Source organism: Miscanthus floridulus, chromosome 11 (genome assembly GCF_019320115.1).
Source record: "Miscanthus floridulus cultivar M001 chromosome 11, ASM1932011v1, whole genome shotgun sequence".
Lineage (NCBI taxonomy): Eukaryota > Viridiplantae > Streptophyta > Magnoliopsida > Poales > Poaceae > Miscanthus > Miscanthus floridulus.
The window spans coordinates 78,075,316-78,085,958 of record NC_089590.1 but is presented as its reverse complement, the minus strand read 5'-3'; the positions used below and the strand labels follow the sequence as shown (position 1 = coordinate 78,085,958).

At 42.3% G+C, this 10,643-nt stretch overlaps 1 protein-coding gene across 1 annotated transcript; it reads left to right on the top strand.

Moving 5' to 3' along the window:
• Positions 1-768: 768 nt before the first annotated feature.
• LOC136491292 (E3 ubiquitin-protein ligase At1g63170-like) lies at positions 769-4,632 on the top strand. Its single transcript, XM_066487559.1, has 5 exons — positions 769-1,386; positions 3,009-3,128; positions 3,228-3,360; positions 3,469-3,633; positions 4,180-4,632. Exons 1-5 carry the CDS (start codon positions 839-841, stop codon positions 4,354-4,356), a joined length of 1,143 nt encoding a protein of 380 aa, XP_066343656.1. The 5' UTR covers positions 769-838; the 3' UTR covers positions 4,357-4,632.
• The last annotated feature ends 6,011 nt before the right edge of the window (positions 4,633-10,643 follow it).

Sequence of the window (10,643 nt, the reverse complement as noted above, 5' to 3'; positions counted from 1 at the left end):
GGGTTAGAAATGTCTGTATGTTGTGCGAGGAATGGGAAGGAAAAGATATAGACAATAGTTTTTAAATGGGACCTACACGTCAATCTTATGGCCATCTTCTTCTTTCTTCCTCCCGTGTGGCTGCATCTGGGCGCATGCCTCCACCTCCGCTCGACGTTTCTTATCCAATGCCTTTGCCTCGACCTCACCTACATTTACGACTTTGACTACACCCACATCATCATTCTTGGCTTCGACCCCATCCGCCCACGGCTGGCGCTTCTGGCCTCGTCGAAGTTCCTGTCGACGTCGAAGCTGAGGCTACCCACCCTCGCCAAAAAGCTCAGACGCGGGAAAGAAGGAAAGAGACGCAAATGAAAAAAACAACGTCCAAAGAGTACGATGTCGTCACTTCGATTTTTGTTGACAGGGTTGTTCTTAAATTTGAGGTTATTCTTTTTAGTGCGTCTCAAGTGTCCCAAATCAAATATTACACTGGAACGACATGGGATACGCCACTTCAACCGTGTTTCGTCCCACCTCATCCGTGTTCCGTTCCAATCAAACATCATATAACGCCCTCTACCTATTGTCCTGTTTGGAACACGATATTTTTTATTTTTGCATTTTTCTTCTTCTATAAAATTAAACCGATTCTTGTGTGACCCTTGCTTCCAACTAGAACCTAAATTATCCTCTCTTTTTTTTTTGCAATGGTCTAATTTTGAGTTTTGTATTAAATAAAATTAGGAAAAGAAAGAGAACTAGAGAAAAGACTCCAGAGTCCCCAAACCCGTCCCAATTCCATTCTCCGGCAGAAGAGACCATTTCCTTCTGATCTCTCACGGGGTTCCCCTCGATGGCGACGCCCCGCTCCCCGAGCCCCCGTGCCGACGCGCCCCTCGATTCCGCGCCGCTGCTGGGCGGTGCCTCCGGCGGCGGGAGCCGTCGCCGAGGCGGAGCGCTCCGCCGGCCCTCCCTCCGCGGCGCGGCGCGGCTGCTGCGCCGCGGCGGGCGGCGGGCCATGCGGGAGCCCTCGGTGCTGGTGCGGGAGGCAGCCGCAGAGCACCTCGAGGAGCGGCAGGCTGACTGGGCCTACTCCCGCCCCGTCGTGGCGCTCGACCTTCTCTGGAACCTCGCCTTCATCACCGTCGCTGCGGTCGTGCTCGTGTTAAGCCGCGACGAGGACTCGCCCATGCCGCTTCGGACCTGGGTTGCCGGCTACACCCTGCAGTGCGTCGTACACATGGTCTGCGTCGCAATCGAGTACCGGATGCGCCACGGCCAGCGCGGCGGCGCTGGCGCAGCGCCCGCTGACGAGGAAAGGGGCAGCGACGGATCGTCCTCTTCCAGTGATGAGGATGGCAGGGAGCTCGATCGCCATGGTCGCCGCACCGATTACGCCAGGTAACTTGATGGATCTGCTCGGAAAGATCTCTAAAGGTGTTTATGCACAGTACATGTACGGTAATATCCATGTAGCGTGTTATTCTTATCCCAACTTAAGTGGACGAATACAGGCGGTTGGTAGTGTAGCTTCTAGTGAAATATTCAGTGTGCTTATCTTAGTTATAGCGTAACTGAATGGAGTAAATTGGACAATTGCATTTGTGATCAACCTGGACATTGCAATATCCCTGATGCATGGGCAAACGAAGCAGATAAAAGTATTGAAATAAACGAAGCAGATAAAAGTATTGAATTGAAATTCAGTATTATGTGCCTAGAAGTTTCACCCTGGCCTTCTCTTTTAATTGGGTTCTATTGCAGTTTGAGTCAGCTGTTTCTCGTTCGTATGGTGCTACGATTGTAAGATACATCAATAATCAGTAATAAAGTAGAGCATTTTGACTCAATGACTCGGCACTGAGTAGTGAGTAGGTAATGAGTCAAGGCAAGGATACTGGGAACTAAAGAGGCCCAAGATTCTTTTATACAGTTGAAAAATGTGTATGTAAGTTCTATCCTGAATTTTGAGTCTAAAATGAAAGCAAGGACTCAACACTGTTGTCTTATTGAGTTATTGTTACATATCAATGATGTGTTGCAGTGTTCCATAGAATTATGTGGCATAGTTAGGGATGCAAGCGGAACCCACAAAAATTAAGCCTATGTGTGGATTCACAGACAGCCCCGCTTGCATCCCTAGGCATAGTCTATTTGGTATGGATTTTAATTTTAATATGGTCAAGAAATTGTACTGAATGGACTAAGGAACTCCATTTTTTGGATTTCTGTTCTGAAAAAAATAAAAAATGTAGAAGATACTAAGCTAAGAGATGCAATGCGTCCTATATGATTTCTGTTTGGAGAGGCCAAGTAAATGATGAAAGCAGCGTCAAGTGCTTGATACGTAGTAAGTGACATCTTTCAGTCATGTGGAGTTGATTGCTATTTTTATGATGTGTGATCTTGACCAACTTCATACCTATCTTTCTTTGCTTCAATCCTTTAGCACAGGCCATCAAATTTTTAAAATTTCTCTAGTTATGACTCATGATTATACCCAATAATTCATGCTTCTCATGCTGGTGTATATTAAATATAAACATGCTTCTTAGTCATGAAAAGAGCATACTTATATCTCATACCACAATGAGAAGCATGCTTTATTGGCTTCTCAGAACAGAAATCATACTTCTATAGTATGACTGCCACATATGCTGGTTCTAGTTGCAGACACACTACAATGTAGCTTTTTTTTGTCTACATAAATGGCATCGGGTATCAGGGTTGTTCTTTGTTCCAAAAAGAATGTATTACACAGGAGCTGTCTCGATTATGTGTCGCTGTCAACTGGGGCTTTCTGTTTTCTCATTTGCGCCTCTCTTGTATACTTTATCCTAGTAACTGGTTTCTATATATCATGCTTGATGCGCATCCTTGCTCCATGATAGCTACTGTTATTCTCATGGCAGCTTGAAATCCACCTTTGTTCCCTTTCTTTTGCATCAAATGGTCTTTTTGGACATGTAATAACTTCGGTATTTCTTTAACCTGGTGATGTTATTACTGGTTTAATCTGGCAGTATTGCAAAGCACTTGGAGTCTGCTAATACAATGTTCTCCTTCATATGGTGGATAATTGGATTTTATTGGATATCTGCTGGGGGTGAAGAGGTTATCCGGGATGCACCTCAACTTTACTGGTACCTATGTTTCGTAATTTATAAATAATATTTTTTGGATAGTGTTCTCATCTTATTTGTTATAACGTAAGCATTTTTCTACTATGACTTACTTTGCAGGCTTTGCATAGTCTTTCTGGCATTTGATGTGTTTTTTGTTGTATTCTGCGTTGCTCTGGCTTGTATCATTGGTATTGCTGTCTGTTGTTGCCTCCCTTGTATCATAGCAATTCTCTATGCAGTATCTGATCAGGTATGGCTTTTCAAGTCTTGTGTAATGTATCATATATATAACTCAAATGGTGAAGTTGACATGTCATTCTTGATTAGATAACCTTCTACATAATCTCACTGAATACAGGAAGGAGCATCTGAAGATGACATTCGTCAAATCCCAAGATACAAATTTCGGCGGACCGATGAGCCTGAAAAGCAAGATGTTGACCCCATGGGTCCTTTTGGTGGAATAATGACAGAGTGTGGCACCAATCAACCTATTGAGAAAGTGCTTGCAGCTGAAGATGCAGTAAGTTCTAATGCTTGGATTTTTTAACATAGATGTTACATAGCTTTAGCCATCTTGATGCTTGAGTTGCTACCACTGAACATCTTTTGAACTCTAGTTTTCACAAGCGTGCATTATATTTCTCATTCATAATGACTGATGTGTGCTGTCTATAAGTCTATTGAGTGGGGTGGCGTGGAGCCATGATTAATTGACATGTCTCCATTGAAAATTACTGTCTTTGGTGGATGGACCTGCTGGTTCTGAATTTCTGATAACTACACTGGCCATGTGTAACCTTATTTGGCCTACATCACAAAGATTCCAATGTATTGTACCATTTATTTGTTGTACTGATATATGTTCTGGGAACTGCCGTGTTAACATGTAAAGACTGATATTCTGTCATCATTTTTATGCAATCCCACTAAATTGGTTTTGTTTTCAATGAACTATCTATTACAGTGCTGCTAACCTATGTTAGAGCAGAAAGATGCACAAATCATTCTGTTCATACTGTGCGTGTATTAATGTTTTATGTAATCTATGCTCTCTTTATCTGTCCAGGAGTGTTGTATTTGCCTATCGGCGTACGATGACGGTGCAGAGTTGCGCGAACTCCCCTGTGGGCACCATTTCCACTGCACCTGTATCGATAAGTGGCTTCACATCAATGCAACATGCCCCCTGTGCAAGTACAACATTCGGAAAAGCAGCAGTAGCAGTGGAAGTGAAGAAGTATGAATGCAGTCCGCTTGACAATGCCAATCTGTTTCAACTTCATGCCTGTGCCGTTGCTAATGTAACTCCAGGGTCTTGATCAGTGTAAATTTTTGTATCAAAAAATGTGCTGATAGAGTCATATTATGTATTAAAGTTACTCAATGTGCTGTCCATATGTCGTATAAGTTAATAATAAAGAGTTGGGTGTGCATCTGTATTTACTGTCAGGAATATATGATTAATTACACTGTAACTTGTATTCTTTTGAGTGATTTGGGCGTTTTCCTGCTTTGTTAATGATGGCAATTTGTCTTCCATGGTTTCTTCTGACAAGAAATTTCCGATTTTGGCCATTATTAAACCAATGGATGATGGATGCTCCGGTTCTGTAGTCTGTACGGCGACGTCATTTGCATCGCAGAGTAGCGTTTGCTGTTTCTCTTGCAGTGTACTTTTTCGTACAGCGCTTCGGAACCGAAGCATCTCACCGTTTGGCACAATGGCACCGCATTTTCACAAGGTACCGTTTAGTTCTTAAAATTTTACAAAAATTTTTAAGATTTCTCGTCACATCGAATCTTTGGACGCATGCATGAAGCATTAAATATAAATAAAAAGTAAAACTAATTACATAGTTTAGACGAAATTCACGAGACGGATCTTTTAAACCTAATTAGACTATGATTGGACACTGATCGCCAAATAACAACGAAAGTGCTACAGTTTCATTTCCCAAAAAAAATCGCCAACTAAACAAGGCCCAAGCCAGGCATCATCGGTGGATCTCAGAGTGGTAGGGCACTGTCAGAACTGCAAAGTGAATCTTGGCTGGATTCACTGGCAGCTAACAGTAACAGAATGTGGCAGAACCGTTCGAAATAACACGCTTTTGAAGACGCTCGTCTTCCACTAGACACTAAACACCTCGAAAGTGGGTTACATCGGACAGTTCCGTCGAGCACACCTCAATGGAGAACTCAAAACAATCCACGTTTTACATCCAGAATTCAATAATGAGTACGAGCTTACAATACTTAGTCCATTTCATACAACAAGAGTTTTTGAAAATTATTCATTACAATACCAGAGTTTAGAATGCGATAATTAAACAGCGGAATAAAAATAAACATCTAGCGAAAACGATATAAGGATCCGTCTGTGCCCACCAGAAGAATCCTCCGCACAAAAGCTACTCCTCAGGCTGCACCTGCAACAGGGGTAAAGAAACCCTGAGTACACTGAAAGAATCAAGATACCCAAGAGGGGGTGAATTGAGTTAATTCTAAATTTCTTTCAATAATCAAACCCTACGGTTAGTCCAATTAACCCCTTGTGCCAAGAAAGTGTTTCTATTGATCTAACGCACAAAAGTTTAGCAACCTATGTTCCAATCCTACTCTAGCATGACAATTCTATGAATGTAAATGACAAGAATTGAATTGCTCAAAGTAAAGAGAGGAGGAACACGGCGATGTTTTGCCGAGGTATCGAGAGTCGCCACTCTCCACTAGTCCTTGTTGGAGCACCCACGCAAGGGTGTAGCTCCCCCTTGATCCGCGCAAGGATCAAGTGCTATGTACGGGTTGATTCTTCGACACTCCATCGCGGTGAATCACCCACAACCGCTCACAACTTGAGTTGGGTCATCCACAAGCTCCGCCGGATGACCACTAAGCTCCCAATCACTACCAAGCCGTCTAGATGATGGCGATCACCAAGAGTAACAAGCACGAACTCTCACTTGACCACGATAAGCCTAATGAGAAGGGTGGATGCACACTTTGCTACTCTTGATCTCACTAATGAGGGCTCTCTTTGGGATTCTCAAATCTCAGTCACCTCGCTAGGACCTTGCTCTTCTTAGCACTCACAAAGGTGTTTCTCAGCTGTTGGAATGAGCAAAAGTACCCCTACACACGAATGAAGGAAGTATTTATAAGCATGGCTAAAAAACGAACCGTTATGTGCCTCTGCGAGGTGACCGAACGCTCCGGTCATATTGACCGGACGCACCGGTCAGTTCACCCCAAATTCCATTGATCAAGTGGTGACCGAACGCTGTTCCAAGTGGTGACCTGACACTGGACAGCGTCCGGTCAGCACTGACCGGACGCGTTCGGTCGTGATTTTCCTTCTCTGGAACTTTATTGGAGTCGACCGGACGCTGGGACTCAGCGTCCGGTCAACACTGATCAGACGCGTCCGGTCACTTCACCTCTCAGTGTCCGGTCACTTCCAGACAACTTCACCTTGATCAAATGAACTGACTGGACTCTGCGCCAGCATCCGGTCACACCGAAGCCAGTGTCCAGTCAGCATTTGACCCTCCATTCACTTCTAACTTTCGATCATACATGAATGAAGTTTACTCCAATGGATCTAAGGGCTTTTTAGGAGCTACCTAGTGCTAGATTTAGCAAGTGTGCACCACACCTAACCCACTAGACTCACCTAAGTCAAGCTACCCGTCCATACCCCCTTAATAGTACGGCCAAAGAAAAAATAAAATCCTAAACTACTCTAAGTGTCTCTTCAACTCCAATCGACACTTAAACTAGTCCATCCTTAACCTTGTCGTCTATCCTTTGAAAACCGAAATGATTTCCATCGTAGGGGCATGACCACCATGATAGCCCAATCGATCTTTATTACCATGACCTAACTTAATTATCTCTGCAAAATACACGTTAGTCATAGTAATCACGTATTGTCATTAATCACCGAAACCCACTTAGGGGCCTAGATACTTTCATACACAATGTACTCGCAAGACTTACCCGACTAGTGGGAATAGTTTCCCGACTCTCAAAGATATGATAGGTAATGTGGGTTTGTTGTTTTCTTTTTATTTGTGGAAAGCATTACTAATAGTTCATCCTTACAGTCAAGTTTTATTAGCAGTCATGATTACTTCACTAGCTAACCATTCTAGGTAAGCACATGTTCTACTTTCAAGCAAGGGTTGAGCAATCAGGACCATTTTACCATCTTTCATCTTTTAGTTTTTACTACAGTGCTAGACCATAGCCAAGTCATACCGTCTCACAGAAACAGCGATTCATGAATCAATGTATCACAGCTGGGTACCCCGAAACACACACCCTATTTGTACCCCAGGCATAAACAAGACCAACCCATTTTACTCCTGTCACGGGTCCAGGTCCCTTTCAAACTTGGACTCTAAGCCCTCACACTTGAGACCCAATTTTAATATAGTGCTTAGACCTCCATTTTTTCCCACCTCTAATCAGTCAGTCCGGAAAGAGCCGAAACCCTCGATAAGAGTGTAACGAGCCTTCCCACTCTCATAAGCAAGTATGTGTTCAGGATAATAAAGTATGTGACCTGACTACCATCCACAGCAACGGACGGTCCTCAATCGACATGGATAGGGAAAACAGTATAACCAAGCTAAGCCCCATTGGCCGCAGGACACAACCTGTTACATCCACCAATACCCATACCATATCCCTGCCATGTCTCCATTTTTTCTTTCATCATTTTATTACGAGAGTAATAATAATCCCCTATTGTGAGTAACGACAGGTTACTCATGCTACCGAAAGCCTAAACATAGCAGCTACTCGAATCTATACTAGTAGGACTCATAGGACAATTATATCTATGCAGGTGGTTTTTATAAAATTCCTGTAATGTAAACGCACATCACACATATATATTCAGTGATTATAAAAAATAAGGGTTATGCACCGGGACTTGCCTTGGGCAAGCGCGGTGTGAGCTGAGTTAGTCAGTGGCGACTCCTGGACCTCCTCCTGCATGAGAATTTCCTCCTCGTACTCCTTGATGATCTCCTCAAACTCGTGATCCCCAGTGGTCACGATCTCCACCAACTCATTCTCTACATGCATGCGATGATGATGCATCACTTAACATTTAGGCAACAATAACTCTTAAACTAAGAATACGCATACTAATCTACTAAGCTAGCTCTAATGACTTAGGTACTAAGCTAACTATCATCTTTACCAAGCAAAGTGTTGGGTTCAATTAACAAACACCTAGCTTTACAAATTAAGGATATATCTTTATTTCTACTAATGATTTAATGTATATTGAAACAAAGAGCATTTAACTACCCTAATGTTTAGTCTATTCTAAGGCTACAAAAATTACAGTGAGCACTTAATAATACAATGAAGCTACCATAAAAATTTTAGGACTAAAGCTATCACCAATTTACCACAAAAATTTCTACAATATTTAACCTAATAATATTAAGCACTCTCAAATGATTTAATAGCTCTAGATATCAATATTTATATATATGAACTAAATATACTAACAAATAGAGCACAATTTTAGAAACCTAAAAAAAATTATTTCATAATTTTTGGACACCTACATGATTTTATGTGATTTACCAAAGATCAGCTTAAAAAATAAATTAGAAAACTATTTCTAATTCCTTAGGAAAAGAAAAATGAAATCTCCCGCGCGGCCCATGCAACACAGTGCACACATGCAGCGGCCCGTAGGTGCGATGTAACAGAACTGACCAATTATACGAGATTAAGTAAGGAAATCTCCGTCGAAACAGATAATTTATCAAACTTAAGCCCGTATAACCCGGTAGTCCATGAAACCACAATGGATTTCAAACCAATCGACATACAAACCAAGATCGTACAAGTTTAGCAATCACCATCACATGTTACATAAAGTTCGCAATGACAGTTGGATACAATCGGAGTTTAGAACATAAAGTTATTACAACCCAAGTTCAGACTGAAATAGCGGAAGCAAATAGTTTTAAAGCCACACACACACTTTTGGTTCAGATACAGTGCCAGTAGGTAGTCATCTCCAACAAAAGCATCAGATGAGAGATACGGAGTGACCATTGCCCTTGGTCCTAGTTGTCACCCATCGCCGGATACATGCAGTTAATGCAATAGCTATAGTACATTTGACCATCTGCAACAACAATGGGAACAACGCCCTGAGTACGAGAATATACTCAGCTAGACTTACCCATCTTAAACCAAAATAAAGCGACACCAAGGATTATACAAGGCTTTCTTTAGTGGGCTAGCTGACTCGTTTGCGAAAAGCATAAGCTATCATGAAGAAACCATTTTAAGTACTTTGCATCATCTTTATTATGACCTATCCATCTAGGTAAGCACCTATACTATAGCAATCACTTGATTAACCAATAACATCCAATTGCCAACTTAGATTTAGCATATCCCATACCATCCAGATAACCATCAGTGTTCCATCATAATTACTACGATGTTGTAGCTCGAGTCAAGTGCTCACTATCCAGGAGCGATGGCGATTCGAATCGATTCCTAACCAGTTGATGATTTATTTCTCACACAAACCACACTCACCGATCAAGTGAGCTATAGATCACTAATGACACTTTCCAAGTAGCTGTGGGATAACAGTCATGGACCGCACTACCTAGGGACCGCCCGACAGCCAGGATGCACCTTGGGCTCACTCTTCGCGTCCCCGTCATACCCCCTTCAGCACCAGTCTGCCAATCTGAGTTTATCCCAGCTTGAATAGTGTCACTAGCTTCGTGGTTGAAAGGTACTTTATTCGGCCAGCTAAATGTGAGGCATACGTTCAACATGACAAAAGGGATGAGCAACAATCGATCCTTAATCGACATAGACGGAAAACTAACAGCACCCTAGAAACCTGTCTGGTTTCCTCCAACTTTTTTGTCCGGTCTCCAATTATCCATCACATATGGTTAATTTCAGGATATCATTCTTTCCATAGCTAAATTCTTCTAGTAACCACCTATAAATGTAGGTGATCGGAAATCACTGATCGCTACCGATCTAAGCAAGGCTAAGCAGTTATTCGATCCCAACCTAATAGGGTAATAAGGTAATAAGGTAGGCAAGGATAGTAATAAATGCATCAACAGTTTCAATCAACTCCTATAACTTAATGCAATAATATATAAACTCATATATAGAAAGAATTGCTTTTATAAAGTAGGAGATTTAGAATGCTCCGGGGCTTGCCTCGTTCGAACAAACTAGGTTGATGATCCACGCACTTAGGCAAGTCCTCTCCTTGCTCCTCTTCCTCTGGCACCTCCTATGCCTGGAGTTCTTGTGGATCTGTCCCGGTCTGCTCTTCCTAAACTGCTACTAGCAACTCCTCCTATGATCCTATATGATGCAGATATATAAGTGCTCATGCATAGGTGCATCGGAGAGATGACATGTAATGATCATGATGCATGGAATGTAGATGAACATGTTTAACTTTATTGGACATAGTAGAAGTAAAGCTCTTCTACAAGGTAGCCAACATCA